This window comes from Acanthochromis polyacanthus, chromosome 1, assembly GCF_021347895.1.
Source record: "Acanthochromis polyacanthus isolate Apoly-LR-REF ecotype Palm Island chromosome 1, KAUST_Apoly_ChrSc, whole genome shotgun sequence".
Taxonomy (NCBI): domain Eukaryota; kingdom Metazoa; phylum Chordata; class Actinopteri; family Pomacentridae; genus Acanthochromis; species Acanthochromis polyacanthus.
In genome coordinates this window covers 35,408,321-35,435,422 of record NC_067113.1, presented here as the reverse complement: position 1 = coordinate 35,435,422, position 27,102 = coordinate 35,408,321, and the positions used below count along the sequence as shown (strand labels likewise).

At 38.7% G+C, this 27,102-nt stretch overlaps 1 protein-coding gene across 1 annotated transcript; it reads left to right on the top strand.

Moving 5' to 3' along the window:
* Positions 1-2,681: 2,681 nt before the first annotated feature.
* Positions 2,682-25,096, top strand: dact1 (dishevelled-binding antagonist of beta-catenin 1). Its single transcript, XM_022197861.2, has 4 exons — positions 2,682-3,277; positions 13,768-13,897; positions 14,567-14,680; positions 17,818-25,096. Exons 1-4 carry the CDS (start codon positions 3,008-3,010, stop codon positions 19,731-19,733), a joined length of 2,430 nt encoding a protein of 809 aa, XP_022053553.1. The 5' UTR covers positions 2,682-3,007; the 3' UTR covers positions 19,734-25,096.
* The last annotated feature ends 2,006 nt before the right edge of the window (positions 25,097-27,102 follow it).

Genomic DNA, 27,102 nt, shown 5'->3' with positions numbered 1-27,102 from the left:
ATCTAGAAATACAAAAAAAATGCTGAATCTAAAACGTGTGTGTGTGTGTGTGTGTGTGTGTGTGTGTGTGTGTGTGTGTGTGTGTGTGTGTGTGTGTGTGTGTGTGTGTGTGTGTGTGTGTGTGTGTGTGTGTGTGTGTGTGTGTGTGTGTGTGTGTTTTTTCAGGTATTGATCGTTCTGATCGATCGTCTTCGTGTTTCTCAGACGACGGATTAAAGTGAAGCTTTAATGAAGTCAGAGACCTGAAGACAAAAACATGTTAAACACAAACTGTGTTTTTCATTCATTTTAGACTCTGATCAGCTGATTGATTGTTGATGATTTTCTGCTTAGTAACTGAAGGTTCGGATCCATAAATACCAGCAGAAGCTTTTATTGAGTCTCTGAGGATTCAGATAAAAACGGATTCATTCATATTTTATCGTCTTCATTGTCTCACTTTCTGTCGTCCTTCAGGTTTTATGACTCACAGAAGGTTTTTGTTGTTTGGTTTCACCCATAAAACCCAAAGAAGTTCAGTTTTACAGGATATTAAATTGATTTGATTAAAAATTATGTCATTTGTCTGGTTTCGTCTTTTGTTTTTTTTACCTTTACTCGTTTCATCTCATCATTTTTCGTCTCATCGTGTCTCATTTTATATTTTTTCTCATCTCATCATTGTCTTTTTATCGTATTTCTTCTTTATTTTATGTGGTTTTATTGTTTCTTTGTTCTTCTCATCTCTTTAATTTGGGCTGATTTTAAAGTCAGATCAACTCAGTTTGAGGAAAATATCAGAAAAACAATAAAACGAGAATAAAAAGCAGACGACATGAAAACCAAACCGTCTTTAAATTGATTTTTTATACATAAATTAACATTTCTACAAATGTTGGCGACAAAAATATCATTTTTTTGCATTTAAGGTTAAATTTACTACAAAATAAAATATGAAGATTTGTGACATCACAGCTGGTCTTTAGCCAATCAGAGCACAGGATGAATATTTAAACAGATTTCTACATGAAATCTGCGTCTCAGCTGGTCACTGTGAATTCTTCAGGTTTTTCCTCCTCATATCAGACAGGAAGTCTCAGAGGATTTTCAGCATTAAAGAGCAGCAGCAGGTTTTTTTTTTTTTTTTTTTGATGAATGTCATTAAAACAGTTTTAGAGGCGACCCAGAAACAGACAAAGACTCTGATTATCTGCTGAGACAATGAAGTTTAAACCGACGATGACACAGAAACACTGAGGATAATAAACAGGATTTAATTCAGCTGAAAGCGATGATTTACACTGTTTTAGTTTTAAGTCTTAATGATGCTTTAGAAATTTACATATTTAGAAATGTATCTTTAACCAAAATATTTAATATAAAGATTTCCAACTATGGATTAATTGAAAAAACAAAAACATTTAATTAAATTTATTATTTAAATATCATAAAACTGAACTGAACATTTTATTGTCAAATTATTTCTTAATTGTTGCAGCCAAATTATTTATTATTTATTATATATTATTTTAGAAGCTGCACAGATGTTTCCAATGTATTTTTTTAAATCCATGGAAGCTCGCTAAACATTTATTAAAGTAGCTTCTGTACAAAATCCAAATTCAAAACTATATTTATTTATATTTTATTGTTTTAATTGACTTTATCATGATTAAAAGGCTTTAGGACCCGGAGGAAACCTCAGCGAGGAGGGGCGGAGCGTCAAGATCGCGAAAATTAACACGATCAGACCGGAAGTACATAAGTCTGCACTACAAAATAAAACACATAACATTGCTATTTAACATATTAAATTTAAGAAATAAACGTGGTTTCATTCAGAAATTGTTTAATTAAACCCATTTTATAAAAATCAGTTTTGAGATCTTCAAAAGAAAAAATATTAAGTAAAATAAAATTTACAAAACAAACAACAAAAATAAAAGTCTGGGCTGAAATAATCATAGCAGACAAATAAATGCAGCTTTAAAGATGTATTCAATTGCAGTTGAACTACAAGTACATTTGTTATGGCGAATATGTAAGAAGTTAAATCAAAACAGGGAAATATATCTTTCTGTTTATTTTAAAAAATAAAATCAAAGCATCTAAATAACATCAAATAACTTGATAATTGTGTGTTTAATTTATAAAACAGATACTTTAAAGCTTACAATGTAAATTTCTTGGTTCATCTCTTTTGCACTGATGTTTTAAATCTTAAAATTTCTTAGTTCTCTTGCTTGCTAATATTTTTTAAATAATGGAATTTTTAAACAAATGAGAACTGGAAGAAAGAGGAAATTATAAATATTGTTAAATCTAATCAAGTGTAAACATTTAATCTCACTGTTTAAATTTCACATAACATTCGTGCAATTCATCCAAGTAAATATTCTTAAATTTGTGTTCTTCTGTTTTTCTTATTTATATTGTATATATAATGTATTTACTTAATCTCTTTAATTTATAGTTATAGTAGGTAAAGTGCGTTCTTGTTTTTTTTTTACCCTCACTGACGCAAATTTCCACATGTGGAACTAATAAAGGATTTTCTTACATTTTATTCTATTCTATTGTAAAGAAAATTGTTCAGGTGTTTTATTTTGAAGGTGTTGATAGGAAGTGCTCGTGTGCATTGCCGATGATATTACTACGGGGCGGTTCCTCCTCGTGACGTCACCGTGAAGGCGGTGCCAGCCTGCTCTCCGTGACTCTGCTTCAGTCGCTCCAAGCCGCTGGTGAGGCGGCAGCAGGTCAGTGTCTCGCCGCGTCTCCGCTCATTTATCGCGGATCTTCTGGTGCTGCAGCGCTGAGCATCATTGGATCTACCGGGACAAACTCCTGAGAGACCCGGGACCGACTTACCGGATTATCAGAGTAGCTTCCCTGCAGGAGCGCCGTTAAACCACCGGTTGATTCTGTTGCTCCAGGTGAGCCTCCAGGTGTTTCCTCTCCGCCGACCCGCCGCTCAGCACCATGTTCCCGCAGAGACCCTGAGCTCCCAGCGGTCTCTCTGCAGGAGGTCATGCTGCTGTCCGGCTCCTCCCGGAGGGACCCCGGGGGCCGCGGCAGAGCGGCGGCGGCTGCGGACTCGGACGCTGCGGAGCGGCAGCGGTCGGTCCGGGAGCGGCTGGAGGCCACCGTGTCCGGCCTCGGGGAGCTGGACTTCCTGCGGCAGCGGCAGGAGCTGCTGGTCCGGGCGGCGCTGGAGGAGGAGGATGAGCGGCGGCGGAGGGAGCTGAGCTCCGAGGAGAAGCTGCTGGAGGAAAATATCCTGCTGCTTCGGAAACAGCTGGTAGGTCACCTGTCCGCCATGTGACCTCTGACCTCTGTGACCTCACCGTGACCTCACTGTGGGCTCAGATGAGGTCAGAGATAAGGGAGGGGTGACGAGCTGCAGACACACCTGGAGGGAGAGACAATTATGAGATAGTTTTCTCGCAATATTCAGTTTTCTTGTTATTGTTGGTCATTAAGAGGAGCTATTTTAATCTGGAACGTCCTCAGTTTTGGTGTTTTGTGGGTTAATCGTCGGATCTTGTTGTTTTGTGATGTTTTTCTTTAATTAGTGTCTTTACTGTCAGATAATGAAGGTCTGTAAAGACGATGAGGTCATGATGAAGAACTCCAGGTTTATGAGTTTAACCGGAGGATGTTTGTGTTTTGCTGCAGCTATGAGGACTAAAATCAGGTCCTTAAGGTGTAAATTATTGTTTTAACTGACATTTTATGGTTCAGTGTTTAAACTTTATTGGACTCTGTATGATGAGATGAATTAGTTCTGCAGGTTCTGGACCTGAACTGTTGTATTTTTGTCTTGTTTTTCAAAGCCAGAATTCACCTTTAATCTAAAGTGACTGATAAACTATCAAACTTTCACATTTTCTGATTGTTACCCGGTGACTGATTCATTAACGACCCAATCAGAGCTCTGATTGGTTCTTAAGGGACAAACTGAAGCATCGCTGAGGCTCTCAGGAGGTTTAGTTTCAGCTGAAGTTTAGATTTAGGAAATGAAAGTAAGTCAGAGTGACGTTGAAACATCTGGTTTGAGTTAAAGAGAAGAAGAAAACATTCGCAGACATGAGTTCATCTGAATGAACTCTGACTGAAGAAACCTGGGAAACTGTGATTTAGTCTCAGAGAAATCATTAAATAATTCACTTCAGGATGCAAATTTTCTTAACCAGTAATCAATTTATCATTAAAACTATTAAAATACAGCAGATGCTTTTGGGTTATTCCATCTCAGGTCATCAGGTTCAGCAGAAATATGACAAAAATGGAACAAAAGTCACAAAAGCTTCCATCTTTGAGCTCATATTAATATGAAAAACAGATAATCCAGAAGTAAACTAGTGATATTTTCTGACCCACATGTTGCTCCAGATCATAATAACACAAAACTGAACATGTGCAATGCTTTAAATATGAAATATTTGGTCACAAAAATGAACAATAAAGTTATTTTTGTTGAACTTTCATACTCCATTTTGCAGACGACACCCTACTCTGTTTCTAAGCAGATTTAGTTATTTTAAACTTTAAACAGTGATTGTGGAGCTTTGACAAGCTGTAGCATAAAAACTGCAATATTGGTGGATAGTTTGATCCAAGTAGAAGTAAGGTTAAGAGTTTCCAGCAAAATAGTGAAAGTTTCAGGTTTTTATTTTTCGTATTTCCTCAGATGTTGTCGTTCAGACTGCTGGCGGTGGATCAACTGCTGATTTGTGAAACATTTTATTTTGAAAAGTATTTGATATATGAAGCTAAAGTTTCACAAATATGTTTATAAATAAGCATGTATTATGTTTTAACATTTTCTAAACATCCTTTTTGCCTTTAATGCTTCCTGTCGGTCAAACAAACGTATCTTGAATTTTTCTCATGTAACTGTTGATCGCAGCTGATTCATTCGTAGCTTCACGATTGCACTAAAGATGGCAGAATTTTTTTGTGTTTTATTGATTCTAGTTTGACTAAACAGTATATTTTTGACATTTTTTAATGAGACGTGTCGAATGAAGCGACATGTTGGAACGTCTTGATTTAAAGCTCAGGTTTGGTTCAGTTTTTGGAAGACGTGAGTAGTTCAAGAAACATCTGGAAGTTGAACATCTGATGATTCTTTTTAGCGTTTACAGTTTTTGTCTGATAAATAGTGGGCTTTTTTGGTTATTTAGTTTTTTCTAAGTACAGTTCAAACGCTTCTCGAGGCTCCCGGCAGGTTCTGAGGTTTCGTGTGTTTTCAGGCTTCAGTTTGTTTTTCTCTGGACGTGTTTCCTGCTGCAGCTGTCGTCGTCTCCGTGCTGCGTTCAGGTGCAGCTTTTTGCACGTCGGCGTGTCGGCAGAGCTTTGAAGCCGAGTCGGTGTGAAGAGAAGCTGCGGGGTCTGGGCAGCTGCTCGCTGGGTTTTATCTTCAGATGCTTCCGGAGCTTCGTGTTCATCTCCAGCAGCTGCTTCGGTCGTGTTTTCAGAGGAAATCAGAGTCACATTTCTCAGAGTTTGGACTCTTTCTGTCCTGCAGCTGCAGCTCTGAGCTCAATCTGGAGCTCATTAAAGCTCGACCCGCCCCCAAACGCAGCAGCAACAAATGGAGATTCCTGCTGGAAACTCTGCAGATCGACTTTCAGCAGCTGAGACACAAACACTGAAATACTCTGAAACACACGGTTCACTGTCTGCAGGCTTACAGAGGCTCCTGGTCCTAGTTCTGGTTCTGGTTCTGGACCAGTTAGATCAGGAATAGTTTCAGATTTAGATTTTCATGCAGTTCTGTTGTTTTCTCTTCCGACGTCAGCGAACACAAAGAAAACGTTTCTTCATGTGAACCTGGAAATAATCAGAAACACTTCAAACCACAAGAAGTTCTGAAGAACAAATATTTCAGATTCTGTTTTTCTGTCATCAGTCAAACTGATCCAATCAGGTCCTGCTTTGGAAAAAAGGTTCTTCTGTTGAAGCAGCGTTTAGACGACATTCAGCTGGATTTAATGAAACATAAGTCTAAAACCAGTTCAAGATCAAGTCCAAAACTAGTCTAAAACCAAATCTAAACCCAAGATTAAAAACAGTCTGACTTTAGACTTAATTTGGACTGGTTTGAGACTTGGTTTTAGACTAATGTGGACTTTGTTCTGGTCTGGTTTTAGGTTCATTCTGGACTTATTTTGGACTTGGTGTTGCCAAAATAAGTCCAGAATGAACCTAAAACCAGACCAGAAGAAAGTCCACATTAGTCTCAAACCAGTCCAAATTAAGTCTAAAATCATCGAAATCCATGTCTATGAGCAGTCTAAGACCAGGCCTAAAAATGTCTATAAACGGTCCAAACTCAAGCTCAGACCTTGTCATAAACAAGTCCAAAAGAGGGCCAAACCAAAACCAGACCTTGACGAAGTCCCAAAGAAAGTCTCTGAACATTCTAAAGCCAAGGCTAAAACCAATCCAAATAAAGTCCAACATCATGTCTAAAATCGCATCTAAAACCAGCCCAAACTCAAGTCCAAGACTAGTTCAGAACAGGTTAAATAACAAGTCCAAAACCAGCCAAAAATAATCTAAAATAGTATGAAACTAGATTTAAAAGCTGTCTAAAAACAGAAGTAACAATAGTCCAATGCAAAATCCAAAACCAGTCCAAATGAAGTCCATAAACAAGTCTGAAACCAGACCAAGCTCAAATCCAAAACCAGGTCCAGAACCAGCCCAAAACAAGACTAAAACTAGATCTAGAACCAGTTAATAATGCAGTCCACAATAAGTCCAAAATGAACCTAAAACCAGCCCGAAACAAAGTTTGCATATATCTAAAACTAAGTCTCTAAGCGGTCCAAATAATGTCTTAAACTAGGTTTAGAAACTGTCTAAAACCAAGACTATAAACAGTTAAAAACCAGCACAAACTCAAGTTCAAACTTTGTCAAAAACAAGTCCAAAGAAGGTCCAAAGCCAAACCAAAACTAGCCCTTGACGAAGTCCCAGACAAAGTCTATAAACATTCTAAAACCAAGTCTAAAATCAGCCCAAACTCAAGTCCAAAACTAGTCCAGAGCTAACCAAGTCCAAAATCAGTCTGAAGCTAAGTTTAAAAGCTGTCTAAAACCAGTCCACATGAAGTCCAAACTTTGTCAAATAATGACTTCAAAAAAGGATCCAAAAACAGTCTATAATCAATCTGGAGCTAGGTTTAAAAGTCGTCTAAAACTAAGACTAAAAGCAGCCCAATGCAAAATCCAAAACTAGTCCAAATGAAGTCCAAGACCAAGTCTAAATCCAACCAAAAACAAGTCTAAAACCAATCCAAGCTCAAGTCCAATACTATTCTAAAACCAGGTCCAGAACCAGCCCCAAATCAAGACTAAAACTGATTACGAAGACGAGATGAAAACCTTCCACTCATAGCAGCCATGTTGTTATTTTACAAACCTTTGGGCCTTAATCCAATTTAAACAGTTTCCTTCTATAAAAACTCTCCTGTTTGTCAGTAACAGGAAACTGAGCCGTAGAGACTAAAACCGTTTTCTTTACAGCCTGTAAACGTGTTTATTTCTGCTGTGAAGTTTGACTTTTTAGCAGGAAGGTTCTTGAAGCCTCTGGTGGCCGTTTGAGAAACTGCAGTTTGTATCTTCATGTTTCAGCTGTTTGGTGTTTTTGTGTCAGATGAAGTCTTTGTGGTTTTATTTTATCTCGTCCCAGATCTCATGTCATTTATTAGTTGGATGAAAGTAAAAACCTCTAATTATAATAAGTCTGACCCGTTTACAGTCGTTATGTTCACAGATAAATCAGGATGTTTCTGCAGCTGTGGTGGAGAAATAAAACCCTCTTTGTCTGAGCGATGTGAGGTTCAGCTGAGATGCTTTCAGCTCCAGTTTGTACAAAACACATAAAGAGAAAATGCTGAACAGATTTTTCCCACACAGAGTTTGATTCGATCTGCATAACGGATTTAAAACATGTGAGGAAGCGTTAAAACACGAGACTCCATCCCATGAACTGACAGAGAACATGAAGAACTCAGAGATGTCTCCTGGCAGTAGGACTCAGAATGATAGGAATCTGAAAAACAAAATGTTTGTTGTAATTTATGAAATAATTTGAAATCTTGAATGTCCAGAATTGTTCTAAATTTTTCCCAAAATGACTCAGAAATGGTCGAAAGTGGCTCATAGTATGTCCAAAATGACTTAAAACCTGACGTAAATCAATCATAATTTGTAAATGATACTTCAAAATTTTCCCAAATGAACAAAATGTGCCCAAAATCTATTAAATTTTTTTTAAATGCATTGAAATCTGTCCAAAATGACTCAAAACTTTCCAAAATTGCTCAAAATTTGGCCAAACGACTCAAAGTTCCCAAAATGTGTCCAAAATCTATTTTAAATTGTTTTAAAATGTAACGACACTTGAGCAAAATGACTCAATGTTTGTCCAAAATGGCTAATTTTTTTTCAAATTGCTGAAAAAGCTCCCAAAATTTGTCCAAAATGACTCAAAAAGTTCCCAAAATGACTCAAAATTTGTCAGTGACTCAAAATTTTCTTGAATTGACCCACGATATTTCAAAATGACTCAGAAATTGTCCAAAATTACCTCACATTTTTTCCAAATGACTCACAAAGTTCCCAAAAGGACTCAAACTTTGTCCTAAATCATTGAAAATTTGTCCATATGATTCCAAAAGTTCCTAAAATGACCCCAAATTTGTCCAAAATGACTTTTAAATGGTGAAAGTGTCCAAAATGGTCAAAGAACTCTTACAGTGTGTCCAAGATGACTTCAAACTTGACATAAATCAATCAAACTGTTTCCAAACTGACTCAAAATCATTCCAAAAGTATTCAGATTACTTTTAGGCTGAGTCTTTTTCAGTCTCACTGCCTGCAGTTCATCAAACTTTCAGAATTTTTGTCACTTGAGTGTGATTAAAATAAAATATCACAAGGTTCAGCTCAGGTTTGGTTCATTTTCCATCGTAAAATGAAATGAAATTACAAATGAGGCGTTCAAGGACCATCAGTTAGGAGCAAAATAAGGAGAATTTTCTTTGTTTTTAGAGTTTCTGATTCATAAATGGTGATTTTAGTTTTGATTTCTGATTTCTTTTAACACCTTTTTAAATATTATCGACGATATTTGAGTCTGTTTTTGTGTCACAGTGACAGAAGTCTCAGTGTTTCTTTATCGTCTTCATCACCACCATTATTGAGGCATGGACTGGATTCTGGATATGAGCTTCCTGAACTCAGAAACCTGCTGAGAAACTCTGCTGCAGAGTGAAATGTGAATCGTGATGTTTGTTGTTAGAGACTCACCTCAGTCATGAGTTCAGCATTTAGACACTTTATTAAAACAACATGACGCTGAATCACAGCTGGAGAGGCAGAAAAGTTCCCGTAGAGACGGAGTTCATCTGGAAAAACAGGTTCAGCAATCATATAATACAAGCTGAAGCTAATATAATAAAATATAATATTGATTTGACTAATCAGCAAAATGAATAAATACAGTGAATGTTTCTTCATAAAACCGTTTATAAATCAATTTAGTTTCATTTTTAAAGAACAGATCAAATAAACGACTGAATTATAAATTTAAAAGAAAAGTTACTTTATTTTAACCATCTCACCTCATGTTATCTCATCTCACTTCATCCTGAGGTCATCTCACCTCTTCATCTCATTTCATTGTCATTTCTCATCATATTTCATCCTATATCATCTCATCATATGTCATCTCATATTGCATTTTATCTCATCTTGTATGATCTCATATCATAACATATTTCACCTCTTATTCATTTCATCTTTCATCATCTCATTTTATCCCATGTCATTGTTCCTCATATCTTCGTTATCATCCTCACCTTATCATGTCGTATCTTATCTCATCATCTCATCTCCACATTATTTCATCTTATATAATTTCATAACATCTCATCTCTTCATCATCATCTCATCACGTCATCTAATAGCTTTATCATATTTCAACATCATCATGACAGTTAATCTCATTTTATTTCATATCATCTTAACTCATTACATCATCTGACCTCATCTCCTCAGTTCCAGCTGGATTACAGATATCTTTGACACGTATCCAGTCTAGTTTAAAAGTTTAAACATCTTAATAATAAGAAGCAGTTTGTGAAACCAGAACTTTTCTGTCTGGAAATCATCAGCTGAGACCCAGAAACCAAACCAGACTCGAATCTGAGATGAAGTCAATAAAAATGTGTGAAAACAGAGAAAAGGGCTGATTTAGCAGCTTTTTTTTCCTATCAAGACCTCCTCAGATCAGATTAAACACTGAGTCAGGATCATCCTCCGTTATCTGCAGATAAAAGCAACACATGGATTCAATCATCCCGACGAGCAGAAACTGATCTCAGACCTCCTGAGGTTCAAAGACGTCCAATCAGGACGGCAGATAAAGAACCTGAGTTTCACTGAGATAGAAACTGAAAACATGCAGGAATGTTCATCAGACGACTTAAACCGCTCTATGTGGACGACTTTAGATTCATTTTAAACTAAATCTTAGAAACTGTGAACAAATTTCAAGTCCTTTTGGATGAACTTTCACGTTTTGTCAGCCTTGTGTTAATTTTTAACAATATTTGACATGTTTTGGAAACATTTTTAACAAATTTTGACTATTTTAGAACCGTAATTGTCAAATTTGATGTCATTATGATCAGACTTGACATGTTTCAAGACCTTTTAGACAAGTTTCAAGTCATTTTGATAAAATTTTGTGTCATTTTAGTAGATTTTAGGTCATTTTGGGTCAGATTTCCCTCATTTTGAACAAAATTTGAGCCGCTTTAGACTAGTTTAGAGTAATGTTGGTCAGATTTTAGGCAGTTTTGGAATAGTTGTCCTTTTGCACTAATTTTAAGTACTTTTGGACACATTCAAAATCAGTTTAGAATGTTTTTTTTGCCAAATTTAGTGTCATTTTAATTTGCTTTTGAGTCATTTCAAGACTTTTTTGACATATTTCAATTCATTTTGGTGAGATTTTACGTCATTTTGGACGAGTTCAGAATCAATTTGATGTGATTTTGAGTCACATTGGACACATTTTGAGTCATTTGGGACTAGTTTAGAGTAATTTATGTCAAATTTGGTCTCATTTTAAGTTATGTTAAACAAATTTTGGGCAAATGTTAAACCATTTTGTTAGTAAATAAGAGCTTCTAGATGCACCATTTCCTGTGAGTGGACCATTTAAATTCTAATTTCACAGTCGATCGTGTTTAGCCTAGCCGCGCTAGACCCATGCTCTGAAGACACAAGGATCTAGGAACGCTCGACAGGGATGGAGGCGGGCTAAAAGGTTGTCTATCAAATCACTCTGCAGCAATTGGGTAGGTATACAACCAATCAGCGCAACGAATAGGCTCCTAGAGCGCCGGAAATCAGAGGATGCGGGAGTTCGGTGAAGCCTTATTTATACAGTCAATGGGTGAAGCTCAAGTATATTACAGACATGTTAACAGAAAGATTATTCAGAGTCGGTGCTAATGGAGCTCAATGACTGTTGTCGTTTTTGTTGTTGACCCTGGCAGAGAATTAAATTTGCCGTGGGTTGTCTAGCGCGGCTAGGCTAGATCGTGTTCCTTCTAAATCATTATTAATATCCCATTAATTGTGCAGCCAAACAACTGATGCTGTGTTTCTGTTTGGCATCTTTATCTTTCCTGTTTCTGCTCATTTTGTGGTGAACATTTGAAGCTTGAACGTACACACACACACACACACACACACACACACACACACACACACACACACACACACACTCTGAGCCCCTCCCCCCTCTGACATGGAAAACATGCGGGTTATGCGACGCTGCTGCAGGTCATGTGCTGCATTCCTGCGACTGAGCTGCTGCAGAAACACAAACTCTGGAGCTTCTCGATCCCTCCTTTCAATTCCTCTCATCCTTTCCTTGTTCCTCGTGTCCTTGTTTCCTCTCCTCAACTCCTTTGTTCTTATTTTATCTCCTCTTTCCTCATCTTGTCTCTCCTCATTTCATCTTCCCTTATCTCCTCATCTCCACTCTCCTCCTTGTCTCCTGGTCTCTGCTTTCCTTTCATTTAATTTCTTTGTTTTCTTTCCTTGTCTCCTCATCTTATCTCCTTGTCTCCTTCGAGGTGTTTCACATTAAGATCTCAGATCCACGATGGCGTTTGTCAAATTATTTTACAGTTTAATTAAATAAACAAAAGTTGTCATGCTGAAAATCTCAGAGAAATCCCTGCGTTTACACTCTGACCTCCTGGTCACCATAGAAACAAACATCATCTACAGTCGGAGGTCGATTTAAGACTCTTAAGAAAGTAAAAGGTTTGTTTGTAGTGTTGCCATGGCGATGTTGCAACTAGGAAATCAGGAAATAAGCCATTCTGGACAAATAAAGTCTCTCTGGAGCGTTAAGTTGTAAAACTATGTCTGTCTGGTTTAGCTAGCCGGCTAACTGAGGCTCATGCTAGCAAAGCTAAGCTAGTGTTTCAGATGCTAACAGGCTGGTTACTGTGGTAAACTGCAGCTTGTCTGCTATGTTTAATATTTTGGATTTTAGTGCTACGTTATTGAACAGTGCTTTAAAATAAACACATTGTGGGTCATTTTTGACAAATTTGAGTCACTTTGGACAAATTTTGAGTAATTTTGGAAACGTTTTGAGTCATCTGAACAAACTTTAACACATTTTGGATCAATTTAGAGCCATTCTGAAGAAAGTCATTTGGACAAATTTTAAATCACTTTGGGAACTTTTTGAGTCATTATGAACAAATTTTGGGTAATGTCTGACAGATTTGAGTAATCATGGACACATCTTGATTGATTTAGTCGGGTTTTCTGTTATCTCTGACATACTGTGAGCCATTTGTGATATTTTCTGAGTCATTCTGGACACATTTAGAACAATTCACGACAATACTTTAAGAAATACTGATGAAGAGATGAGATGGGAAGATATGGACTGAAATTATTACTTAGATGAAGTGATAAACTGGTGATATGATACAAAATGAAATGAGATGAGATAATGAAGTTATTGGATGAGATGTGATCATGAGATTATACAAGATGGAATCATGAAGAGATGAAATGCAAGAATGGATAAAATGAGATGACATAAGATGAGATGGTGAAGAGATATGGGATCAAGTGAAATGAGATGAGGATAAAACAAGATAGCATGAGATAAGATGTGGGATGAGATGATGATGATCAGATGAGATTATTTGAGATAAATTGAAAGAGATGAAATAATATAAGATGTGATGAGATGATGCATGATGATGATGAAATGAGATGATGAAGGATGAGATGGTAAAGAGATTATATAGAATGAAGTGAGATGAGATAATGATTATGATAAAATGAGATAATCTACAGGATGAAATGATGAAGAGATGGCATGAGATGTTGTGAGGAGATGATACGGGAAGAAATGATGAAGAGGTGACAGTGAGATGACATGATGATGATGCTGATGATGATAAAATGAGATATTTGAGATAAGATAATGGAAGACATGACATGAGATTAGATCATTTGTGATGTGATGATCATGAAATGGAATGATGCCGGATGACATGCTAAAGAAATGATATGGAAAGAACGAGATAAAATGTTGTTGATTATGTTGATCGAATGAGATGATATAAGACAACAAAGAGATAGCATGAGCTGAAATGATATGTGACGAGATGATACAGAATGAAATGAGATGATTACCTTACTTTCTTTTTGTTTGGTCTAACAGAACTGTCTGAGGAGGAGGGACGCTGGACTCATCAGCCAGTTACAGGAACTGGACCGACAGATCAGCGACCTGCGATTGGACACTGAGGCGTCACATGACCAGCTGGAGACGGACAGCAGACCCAGTTCAGGTACCAGAAACTTTACATGACATCAGTCTGTTTCCCCGGAGGTTCATTTTAATCAAATAGTAACTGAACAGTGAAAAAAACAGCATGAAGTCAATATGAACTGATGTATAGAAAACAGTGTCGTCTGCATACAGTCAAATTTTTGCTGCTGAATGTTGCTTTTAATATGTTGGAAAGTAGAAAAACAAAGCAGAACCTTCTGCTCAAAAACAGTTGGTTGATCTGAAAGCTATTAGTTATTTAAGATCTGTATTAATTTATCTTTTTTTGGGTTGATTTGCGTCCTCTGAAATCAGGATTCTGCCAGATTTTCCTTCACTTGATTTCCCTCACAGATTTTCAGTTTGTACCACAGAATAAAAGTACGAGTCAGTCAGGATGGAAGTTATCACGTAAAAATTAAAAACTGTGAGATAGTCAGTAATTATAAGATGTAAGTGAAAAGTTTAAATAAAAAATGAAACTTCTGTGAAATTTTGACGCAGAAAATTTAGTTGTAACTGTTAATGTAAGAGTTACATTTTTAAGTTCAAAAGAAAAATCTGACATAAATAAGTGAATGTTCTGAGACTACAGGGGATTTTTTTTGACAGAAAAGCAAATTTTTAAACATTTTTAGGCACCTTTTTTAGCCAAATAAGCCGCTCACCTGTCCACTTCCTGTCTCAGGTTTCTACGAGCTGAGTGACGGAGCGTCCGGTTCGTTGTCCAACTCGTCCAACTCGGTCTTCAGCGAGTGTTTCTGCTCGACAGCCGACACTGACGGACGCCTCCCCTCCACAGGTATGTCCAATCACAGCTGGACACATTAACAATAAACTTCAAAAATAAAGGTTTATGTCCAGACCTTGCTAAGTGCTTTTATTGTGAAATACTTAAAAGAATCAAAAACAACAGGATTTTCTGTGATAATGTTTGAACTGAAGTTCACATTTTTTTTACATCTATCTTTGAAAAATATTCATGTGTCCATTTGAACATGGAAACAGAATCAAAAACCCGACAAAATATACAGAAAATACATTTCAAAGTTTATCTGATTTATCGTTTTTATATATCTTTCCACAGTTTCATTCTATTTATTCATCCCTGCTTTTATTTGTATGTGTTTTGTAAAATATATTTTCATTTTGAATGTGTTTTCTTTTTTAATTCATTTTTATTGATTTTATTTTAAAATAATGTTTATTTTTGTATCAGTCGATGTTGAAGTCACAAATTTGTAGATTTATTTTAATTTTCAATGTATTTTTTAAATTTCTTCATTCATTTTGGAGTTACGTATTCTTTCTAATATTTTGTTTTAATTCTGTTTAGTTTTTTTCTCACAGTCAGCAATGAAATATTTGTTATTTAAATAAAAAAAACTACAGATTTCATTTGTGTAAAAAAATGCTAAATGCTCAAAAATATATTTTTTGGTATGTAGATTTGCTTTATTATTATAACACTGCTATTTTACTGTGTTTTTTGGCACCCGTATTATGTTTTTTTTTACCAGGTTTTTTAAATAGTGCTTGTTAAATAATCTTGTCAGGTCTTAACTTTAATTTTTGAATTTGTTTAGTAAATTTTTTGCGTTAGTCTTTCATCTTGTATGAAAACACTTCAGCTCAACATCTGTAGTTTTATGGAATGAAGGTGAAAACCTTTGCGATGAGCTCAGAGATGATGTTTTTCCTGTCGTGACATGTCAGAATTTCTGCACGGCTCTGGTTTATTTCTGTCTGCTCATTTACACGATCCGCCCCTCAGGGGTTTATTTACACAGCGGACAGGAAGCCTAATTATTAAGCTGAAATGAAAACCAAACAGGCTGCCGGCATTTTATCGGTGAACCTCTGCAGAAACGTTCTTTCAGTTGGAGCAGAGCTTTGGTTTTTCTGCAGCCTGGAGCCATCGCAGCTTTACGATCCTCTGAGGTTAAATAAATCCTCTGTGCTGAGAAACGAAGCTGCAGGTTGAAGGTCAGCCTGGAGTTTGTTCTGATGCAGACGGAGGCAAGAAACCTCGATGAGAAATGAAAAATAATATCCTGTTTTCTGATTTCTCCGTCCTACGGTGTGTTATATATACGTTTATTTCCCTCTATGTGGTAAAAGCTGCTCATGTTGGATGTTTTAGTCATATTAGATCATTTTTAAATCCATCCATCCATCCATCCTCTATGCACCGCTTTATCCTCACTAGGGTCATGGGGGGTGCTGGAGTCTATCCCAGCTGACTCGGGTGAAGGCAGGGGACACCCTGGACAGGTCACCAGTCTGTCACAGGGCTACATATACAGACACACAATCACACTCACATTCACACCTACGGACAATTTAGAGTAACCAATTAACCTCAGCATGTTTTTGGACTGTGGGAGGAAGCCGGAGTACCCGGAGAAAACCCACGCATGCACAGGGAGAACATGCAAACTCCATGCAGAAAGATCCCAGGCCGGGATTCACATTTTTAAATCTTTTGGAAAAAATTTTGAATCATTTTGGAGATTTTTTTGAGTCATTTAAGGTCAGTTTTAAGTCATTTCAGAGATTTTATGCCAATTTGGGTGAATTGTGGATACATTTTTCATCATTATGGACACATTTGAAGCCATTTTGGGCTGTATCTTTGGTCATTTAGATATTAGACAACCAAAGTTAACATTAGAGGTGATAAATGTTTTCTTTTGGTTCTTTCTTTCTTTTGATGAGTTAATGGTCTGCAAACTTGAATTTGAGTTATTTTGGATGAATCTTCAGGTCATTCTGGGTTATTATTTTCCCACTTTGGGTATTTTTTGAAGAATTTTGGACAAGTTTCAAGTCATTTTGGACATTTTTTGTCAATTTGGACTGATTTCTACGTCGTTTTGGACTATTTTGGAATCCTTCTGGACAAATTTTAGAGTCGGTTTGGACAGATTTTAAGTCATTTGTACCATTTTTGATTCATTCTGGACATTTTTAAAGTCATTTTGTGCCATTTTTTTTATTCATTCGGGAGGATTTTTGAGTCATTCTGTACTAATTTTAGGTCATTTTGTACCTTTTTTTTGGCATTTTGGACTAATTTGAAGGTATTTTATATAAGTTTTGTTCATCTGGACTTTTTAGTTGTCTTGGATAAAGAGATTAAATACATCAATAAACTTGTAGGAGACTGATCTGCAGTCGTTGTGACAGATTTTTTAAAATATGTGGTGTGACGAACCTTTAATTCCAAGTAAATAAACGACTTTAGTTAAAGCTGAAGCTTCTTTCTCCAGAGTTGGACCCTCAGTCGTCCTTCCAGGACCTCAGACAGACTCTGAACTGTTTCGTCTTTCAGTACAAACATTCTGCATGTCAACAGAACGAGCTGCTGGTCCAAGTCCATGTTTGTTTTGGTTCCAGAACATGTGATTCTCGGAGGGCTTGTGGGGCCGGTTTACTTCCAGAACTTCCATCTGTGCAGTTACTTGTTGGTGTATTGACTCTGCAAGCTTTGCGCTGTGTGTCCGGTGTGTTTCCAGCTCTGAGCCGAGTCCAGGAAAAATTCTGCTGATCTGGACACAAACTGAGCTTCTAATCCTGCAGAGCCTCACAGAGCAACATCTGTGTGGGTTTTCTGCTCAGCTCTGACATGTGCATCACTTCATTTCCATCCAGGGACGGGGTGGACGTGGAGGGTTAACATTTCACAGCACACTGTCTCCGCTGAAAAGAATTTTCCACTTACTAATGGCTGAGCGCTCCGTCCACAGCAGAACCAAACAGAGTCATTAGCTCAGTCAGCAGAGCATTTCATCAGACTGCTGCCTGGAAACAGCTGTGGTCAGAGCGCCGGCCGCTGACGTCAGGAAACATGAAATAAACTCTGATCCGTTCGGACTGTGTATGTTTAAAATAGCAGCTGTGTCTGGTTCCGCTAACATCGACTCTCTCTGTCTGCAGATGAGCTGGCCGGCTGTTTGGAGTGCGACGGGCTGCTGGGAGGACTCTGCGATGATTTGTCCTCCTCAGCTACAGTCCGCCGCTCGCTGTCGGCTCCTCAGCCCACCGTGGACGCCGACGCCCAGTCCAAGTATCACTGCGACCTGGTGGCCAGAAACGGCAGCGACGTCTACCGCTACCCGAGCCCGCTGCACGCCGTGGCCGTCCAAAGCCCCGCCTTCCTGCAGGTGTTGGGTCACGGCAGAGACGAGGCTGGAGGTGAAGGTCTGAAAACAGAAACCTGCCCTCCTCCTGTTTCAGCTCCTCCGGTACCACAGAGCTCCTCCTGGCCCGCCTCCTTCTCCCAGACTCCTCCCCTGAGGCGACTTGACAGCTACATCTTCAGTCTGCTGCAGCGCCGAGCCCAACCCATCAGAACCAGCCGGCCCAGAACCAGCATCAGCACCGACCCCTCCAAGAGCATCCTGAGGCAGGCCAGTCTCTGCATAAGGCAGGTGTCGAATCCTGGTTCTAGTTCTGGTTCTGGTTTAGGGTCTGAAGTTAAACCCTGCTGGCCGACTGGAGGAGCATCAGGAGACTTTGCTGCTTCGTCTCCTCAGAGGTCTGTGGAGGTTAAAGGTGACGAACAGGAGCCTCCGAGTGTCGACGTGATGCCAAACGGCTTCCAGATCAGCAGTAATGACACCGCCTCCCCTCGCACCAATAAGGACATGAACACGAGCAGCCTCCTGAGGACGAAGAGCAAAGGGCTTCTTCCTCAAGCAGCAGCATCCACGGCGACGCTGCCCAAAGACTTCAGGGGACTGAGCACGCCCAGAGCTAACTCCTCCCCCAAGCAGCCATGTTGCCCCCCAGCGCAGGAGCTGCTACCTCTGATCAATAAAACCCAGGCAGGTACTCCGAAGAACAACCCCAGACCAGAGGCAGGTGAGCAGCAGGTGGCGGAGCTCGCTAGTCTGGGCTCCTCCTCCCAGAGTCCGGATGAAGCAGCAGGAAGTCACCTGGTTAACAGCAGGTACGTCCCCGCCCAGCAGCACGCCATCAAGGTCCGCAAGGGAGGAAGCAAGAACGTCAAGACGGTCAAGGTGAAGACGAGTCGGACGTCTGAGCGCAGCGATCTGCCGTCAGAGAGAAGAGCTGATAAATCCCAGCGCTCTAAAAAGCCCCGCCTCCTGGACGATGGAGGCTCCACCCACATTAAGGTCTCCAAGAGAGGCGCTTCGTCCAGAATGAAATGCCTCCCTGCATCCATCCCAGAGGGACGAGTGCTGGACAGACATACCGGCAGCGTACGATCCGGTTCATCCAAGCACCATCACCATGGAAACCACCACCACTACAGCAGTAACCACCACCATCATCATCATCACCACCATCATCACAACGGACGCGACCAAGTCGTGGTCGTCGCCAAGCCAAAACACAAGCGCAATGATTACCGGCGGTTACGTGCGATCATGGAGATGCCATATGACGAGGCGTTCAGGCGCGCTCAACGGCGGCAAAGAAAGGAGCTGCTCAGCATCTCTGCTGCCAACGGTTACCCCAGCAGTCCGTACGCTTACGCTGCAGGAAGCGACTCAGAGTACTCAGCCGAATGCGCATCGTTGTTTCACTCCACCATCGTGGAGACCAGTGAGGACGAGCGGTCCAACTACACCATGAACTGCTTCGGAGATAGCGAGTCCAGCGAGGAGGAGGATGTGGAGGAGAGCACGGCCACCAGCGACACTGAGGAGAGCGGCGGCGGCGGGATGGGCAGGGGGCGGGGCCAATTAGGGGCGGCCGGCGTCAGGGCAGCGGGGCAGGAGGCGACTCAGGCGAAGGCCTTCGTCAAGATCAAAGCGTCTCACAACCTGAAGAAGAAGATCCTGAGGTTCAGGTCGGGGTCGCTGAAGCTCATGACCACCGTCTGACTGTCAGGAACCTTAAAGCCGCTCTGCCGATACACCTGAACCAGCAACGCTTTCCATGATGACATTTCAACCAAACCTCTTCAGCTCGAACCACGAATCCACAACCAGTCATCCACTGAATGTGGTGCTTCTTTACCTGGTTAAAAACAAACTCACCTGATGGAACCTTGCTTCATGTCTTTACCCTGGAGCCCTTCAAACTGCAGTCGAGTCCATCTGAACCACCCAGTGTTCTGTTTGTTCCTCACTGTGACATTCAAATGCTAAAAACCAAACTTGTAAACTTACCTTTGCGTGGATTTGTTGGAATTTTCAGTTTGTAAATCTGAGGATGCAGTTTAACCCGTTGAGCCCCAAACAGTTTTGTTTCTCTCGTCACATTTCTCCTCACTGTGGTTCATTTTTCACTGCAAAGTTGTCGAGTTGTTTCTTTCTACTCTCTTCATCAGCTGTAGAAAGGTGTTTTCCATGCTGAATGGATCTCCAACAACTTGCTCCTCTGTTCACTGTTTCTGACTTTATTGTATTGATCCAGTATTTTTTATTGTCCTCTCAGTCTTTCTGTGGAAACACTGCCTGCAGTTCAACCTGAAAAGCCTTGACAGTTTCTGTCTGATAAATGAAATCTTTTGGCAGTTTTGTGAAGACAACCTGCCTTTCATGGGGTTCAGAGGGTTGAAGCTGAAACGGTTAATAGCACTGGGTTGTTCTCATGGACTCTGTGGGTAAACACACCTTAAAGGCGCCATAATAATACTCATAAGTTCCAATGTTCCAAACCCAGTTCAGAATATGAAACAAATCAACATGTTTGCCTGAACAGTAACATTCATCACTTTAAAATTTTAAATCAGTGGTTTTATCCGTTTCCAGCAAACTGTATCTCTGAGAGTCCCACAAGCGCAGCATAAGATGCTTTTTGTAAAGACGGGAAGGTTTGGCGTTACGGTTTAGCCAATCAAATTGGTCTCTCCACTTCCCTCTTTCTTTCCTGGTCATCAAGTGCCTTGGCCAACAAACCTGGAACCAGTCTGCTTCAAACAAACGTTGTCCAACTGAGCGTAGAAGTGTCCTCCTGGATAAACCTCCTGAGGGGTTACAGGCCCCACATTTATCTCCACTGACCAGAAACCAAGTGGGGATTTACAGCTGGAGTGATTCATCGATGACCAAACAGCTGATTAGATGAGTCATTCCTAATGTTCCTCTGGCAGCAGCTCCTCCGATGTTTCCCAGTGTTCAGTGATAGCATGTTGTTGACCAAAGCTCTTTGAATATGTGAATATATGAACAAGCTATCCCAATAAACCCTTAAAACTGGATTCCAGCACAAAGATCCTCTGTACGAGATGGAGTAGACTCAGTAATGCAAATTTCAAATAAATTTGCTAGTAATCAAATGAAGTAGAACCAAATGATGTGGGGTAAATCCCACTTTGGTTGTGCCTGGTTTGCACCACTGAAGGATATTAAAAACCAGAATGGATGCTGGATTTCAGATGAACTTGCTCACATCTTTAAACAAATGTGTTGCGTTCAGAATCACAAACTAATGCATCTGTTGTACGGCAAACTGGACTTGGTTCATGTCCCAGTACAGTAGCTGGTGTTTTTTTAAATCCAACTCACAGGTTCACTTCACTTGGTTTAGTATCTAAACATTAAATAATACAAATAGAACATGTCGTAGATTTGTGGACAGTTGGAACACCGCCTATTTTCACTCCTTGGCTGTTGGGAATTCATCATCAAAAAGGAGATTTTCAGATGCTGAAATTTGTTTGAAGCACACTGAGGCTTTCAGGATTGTTGCCGGACTCTGTTTTTTGGTCTCTGGTAGAAGTGGACCTTCAGTCGGGTTCCTCAGAGAGTTTGTTTCTTTATACTGAAGCTTCTACAGATATTTCTGAACCCAAGTTTCCAGCAAGAGTCCCAGAACTTTTATTTTCTGGAGTAAGTTGGTGTCTTTCCACTGCAGGAACCTGGACGAAGTGTTGCGAAAGTTTACAGAAGTGGCCACATGACCGGCCCTTTCAGTTTTACTGGTTCCAACCACTTCAACCGAGATGTTAACTCTGAGTGCATCCAAACAACAACCAATAGCAGCTAGTAAAGTTAACTCCAGAAAACTGCCTGAAGGAGGTTCTACGGAGGTTCAGTTCTTGCAGTCAGAACATACTCAAAGGTTCAGGCTTCGATAAAACGGTTCCTAAAAAAGTTCCTGCAGTGGAAAACAACTGAATGTCAGAAAATATCGAAGAAACTAAAGGTTCCTTCAGTCTGTGTTACCTTCGTGCTGTGAAGCCTTGTGGCAATTTGGTGAATTAGTTTACAAATTAAAGAGTGATGCCATTCTGGATGACGACAGCTAATGAAATTTTAAGGTGGACCTCAGATTCCTTCTCAACCGTTAAGGCATGGACTTTGTTGTTGTGTCAAAGCTCAATGAGCAAAAACCAAATAAACCTGTTCGCAGCTGCAGGTTTTTAAAAATGTTGATTGCGATGCTGGAAGACCGTTACAGTGCTCGACTAAACTGAAAGTTTTGGAAGACGTTCCTCTGTTAAGGTTTCGTCTGGTTCCTTCGATGGAAACACTGGTTCCTTGGGCGGTTGTTCAGTTGGAGTCGGTTGGAGGGTTTTGGTCGGATCTCGCTGCAGTAATCTTTTTATTTCCTGCACTTTGAGACAAACCGACAGGACGGACTGTGTGACGCTGTTAATCTGTTGTTTGTATGTAGCCTTATTTTGTATTTATTATCACTTGCCTTTTGCTGTTTCCCAGCACGCCAAACGTGTAAATGCTTCTCTTGTTTTTAGACAGTCCTGATTTAAGTTGTTATATTTGATGAAAGCTATTTAAAACCTAATATATTTGCTTGGTACATATAGAAAACCACACATGGTACTAATTAACCGACAGCCGGTGGAGGCCGACTGGTCTTCACTTGCCTTTTATTTACATAAGTATGACATGTCTTTTTTTAAATACTGTTGCACCATTTATACAGCATTTAGATGTTCAAACTTATGGTACAGTTTGCTCTTTTACTGTCAGATCAGTGGAACAATGAGGTGTTTCCCTAATATAAAATTGAAAATGCAGTAGATGGTTTTCCTAGTTTTAAACAGGGTTGATGCTTTTGCTGCAGCATGAACTCATTTTGAAAAAAAAACTTTTGAAACTTTTGCAAAGCGCAGTCTGACTATGAAAAACTACCAACAAAGTTTAGTCCATTCCCAACTTCAACTTAAATAATGCAAGAAAGAGTCCAAATGTTTGTAAAATTCAAACTATCCTCTCTACTTGGTTGTATCAGATGGGTATCAACTTATTCTCATCCACTACAGAACAACTGCAGGTCTGTTTAGCCTAGCTTAGCACAAATTCTGGAAGTGAGTTGAAACCGCAAGGGAGCAAAAACACTAACACTGCCAATTTTAGCTTTAAATGTCTTTTGTTAGATGTATAAAGCTACACATACTCAGTTGACTTCAGATAGCTAGCATCAAATGTCAAATGGTAGCTGTTAGAGGCTAACTGTCATGCTACCAGGTGGTTTTTAGCGCCCTGGAAACAGGATAGAAACTGCTAGCATGACATCAGATTGAGATAGTTTAGCTAAAGCTGAATGTTTGGGCAAAGGGTTGATGTTAAACTTACTAGTTGGGATAAAGCGTCATTCACCTACAGACAGGCTTCAGACAGTTATCATAAAATGTTATGGTGGTTGTTACCAGCGAAATGTTTTGATACCAGGACATTTATAAACTAGTTTAGAATGGAAATGGAGTGAAAATGCTAGCTTAGCTCTACTGAATATGATACAGAGTTTATACTGAAAATAAAAAGAAACTGACAGATACCAGTATCCGTTCAGTCTGGTTTGGTTCAGGGTTTAATCAGGTTGAAAGTGTTGGAGTTACACGAACTAGTTAGCATATAGCACCAGCTACTAAATATGAAATGTAATCGTAGTGGTTTCTAGCTAACTGTTGTGATGCAAAGATTGAATGGAAATGAAGGAAACTGAAATGATGATGAAGTTTAAGTTGTATGAGTTGGATCCAGGATGTGTTTTGCTTAGTTTAGCAGAAAACAGGGACCAAGTGTTGATGTTTTACTATTTAGTGTGTAGCTACAGCTACTTTGGGCAGTTAGCATCTAACAGTGTTGAAGTTTGCTACCTCTTGTAATAGCAGGATGATTTTAGCCTGCATCTGCACAAAGACTGTAAATGGAGGGGGAAGTGCTAGCTTGATTGAACATAATGAGTTTTTACTGAAAAGAAAAAGAAAGATTCCTTTTAAGCAGCTCTTTGGCAACAGCTGGAAGAAAAGGCTTTCTTTTAAAGGTAGAAACCTCCAGCAGAGCCAGGTTTAGGGAGGGCAGACATCTGCCTCAACCAGTTAGGGTGAGGGTATGGGCATGTTTAGCCTTGCTCCAACAAATAAGAAATCAGTCTTTTAGGAAACATTGTCTGGTTTAAAACACAGTGAAATAGAAATATAAGAATGAGACACAGTGGGTCTGCATTAGTCAGCCAGCTAACATGTTAGCATCCCTAAGCTAACACAAGTGTACACATTAGCAGCTGAAGTCTGTGAGGTAGGAGTTTTGGAAGTCAATTAAACTAGCTTTGAACTGTCAGAACACAATTAGTGTATAATTTATTCACTAAAATTAGCATTAGCTTGCTAACTTTTGCTAACTTTTTAACTTGTAGATGACGCCAGCTCTTACTCTTTGTGCTAAGTTATGTTAACTATGTCCAAGACCTGCTGTATCTTTACTGGACACAGATTCTGATATCCAGCTTTTGATTCAGGATGACACTAAACAAGAGGATTTCCTTGAATGTGAGGATTTTACATTTTAACTGCAAAAGTTTTACAGACGCCCTTGTTGGTGTTTATTGAGCGAGCCTTAAAATTACCATTTTTGGAACCTCTATAACTTCATTGTTCTGGTCTATTCTGGTCTGAGTTTACACGTTCCAGATATAAATAGCTCCCGTGAAGCTTTAAAAAGCCACAGAAAGCTCCTTTACAGCTGTCGCATGCCGCCTTTCTGTTGAGCTATTTTTAATTTTGTTTGACTTTGAGTTTTTTTCCGCTGCTGACACAGTTTGGATTTAAATCTGAGGCCCCAGCTCTGAGTGTTAAACAGCCACAAACCTATAAACCAAAAGCAAAACTCGACTCCTCCTGAGGTCTGACCACTGATACTGATCCAACTCTGTAAATGTTCACATATGCAACTATAAATGACTGTTACTGATGTGTGTATATATCATGTCTGTGTATGCCAATAATGGTGCTTAACCTTTTTATGCTTCATTAAATGTGGACTTTAACATAGAATGTGTCATTGTTAAGGGCTCATGTTTCCTCTGGAGCTGAGGGTTTGCTCGAGTTGGCATTCTCTAAAAACCTTCCTGCTGCTTGATCACAAGTTCCTCAGTGTTTCTGTGTTAAGCTGCTTCATGCTTCTGACCTCTGCATGAAATCTTTTCATGCACATTTCTCATGGCTCTGTCAGAGTCTGATCTGTCTGCAAGGTATGCGGCCACGCCAGCAGCTCGGCTAGCAATTCGTCCAACAGTTTGACTCGATTAAAGAGGACAAAGTCTGCAGTGAGCAAGCTGTTACTGTGCTGTCTGAGGCAAAAAAATAAATAAATAAAATCCCCCAACACACAGTTACCTAAAGCTGTGGCTAAATGGGGAAGCAGCTGGCCAAAAGTAATAAGTAGGTCAATAAAATAATGGATTAAATATTTGTCTGAAAGGAATAAATGGATAAAATACTGGATTCAATAGGCAGCTAAAAGTAATAAATAGCTGAAAGGATGGATTACAGAGCTAGAGAAATGTATTAGTGTGCAAAAATAATAGATTAGTTCACTAAGATGGCTAGAATAGTTAGCTAAAAGCAATAAACAGCTATAATAATAGATTTAGTAGTTAGCCAAAAGTAATGATCAGCTAAAATAATTGATTAAAGAGCTAGCTAAAAGTAACAGACCACTAAAATAATAGACTCAGTAGTTAGCTAAAAGCAATAAGTAGCTAAAATAATAGATAAAGTAGTTGGCTAAAAGTAAGAAATGGCTAGAATAATTGATTAGTTAGCTAAAAGTAATAAACGGCTGAAGTAATAGATTCAGTAGTTATCTGAAAGTAATCAACAGCTAAAATAATAGATTAAATAGTGAGCTAAAAGCAATAAACAGCTAAAATAAAAGATTCAGTAGTCAGCCAAAAGATAGAAACTGCTCGAATAATTGATTAAAGAGCTAGCTAAAAGTAATAATCATCTAAAGTAATTGATTAGTTAGCTAAAATAGATAATTGGCTAACTTTAGTTATTTTGTTATTCTAGCTTTGCTAATAGTGATAATAAGCTACCTAAAAATATTGGTTTTGTTTGCTGAAAGTCATATATATCTGCACTTACTGATTAGCTATGAGCAATAAATAGCTACCTAAAGTAATCTATATAGTTACCTAAAAGCAATAAAAAGCCAAAACAATAAAACTGTTAGCAAAAATAATAAATAGCTAAAAGTAGCAATTAGCTTGTATAATGTATTAAGTAGTTCGCTAAATACACTAAGAAGCTAGCTAGCAAACTCTGTTAGCTAAAAGCAATAAATAGCTAGCTGAAATAATGGCTTAGTTAGCTAAAAGCCATTACTATTTATATTAATCCATTACTTATCTAAAAGCAATAAATAGCTAAAGTGATAGATTAAACAGTGCTAAATTGCTAGTTAAAACTATCAGTTAGCTAATAATAGTAAGTAGCTACCAAAAATAATTGATTAATTAGCTAAAGGTAATGAGTTGTTAAGTCAAAGTAGTATTTAGTTCATATAACTGATTGATTACAAACAATAAATAGCTATCTTAAGTCATGTGTATAGTTAGCTAAAACATGCTAAATATCATCACTTAAAATAATGGCTAATAATAGCTAAAATAATGGATTCAATTGTTAGCTAAAAGTAACTACTAGCTGTAATAAAGTATTGAATAGTTAGCTAAAAGCACTAAGTAGATCTGTAAAATAAATTATTAGTTAGCTAAAAGCCCTAAATAGATATATAAAATAAGTTATTAGTTAGCTAAAGGTAATAAAAAGCTAGCTCAAGTAATCAATTAAATGGTTTAAAGGTGGTAAATAGTAATTGAAAAATTAATTATATGCTGAGAAGCAGCTAAAATAGAATATTACTGATGCTAATAATTGGTCTCATTTTGTTTGGTTGTGTCTTGTTTTATGTTATTGTGTGCTTTATCTCACATCTCAGTTTAATTTAGTCTTTTTGTATCTTGCGTTATCCCATTGCGTTGTTGTGTTTCCAC

What these genes read in the sequence shown, in the direction of transcription:
- dact1 (XM_022197861.2), top strand. Translation starts at nt 3,008, where the DNA reads ATGCTGCTGTCCGGCTCCTCCCGGAGGGACCCCGGGGGCCGCGGCAGA. An exon ending in TGCTGCTTCGGAAACAGCTG is followed by an intron (nt 3,278 to 13,767) that starts GTAGGTCACCTG and finishes TTGGTCTAACAG; the next exon opens with AACTGTCTGAGGAGGAGGGA. An exon ending in CGGACGCCTCCCCTCCACAG is followed by an intron (nt 14,681 to 17,817) that starts GTATGTCCAATC and finishes CTCTGTCTGCAG; the next exon opens with ATGAGCTGGCCGGCTGTTTG.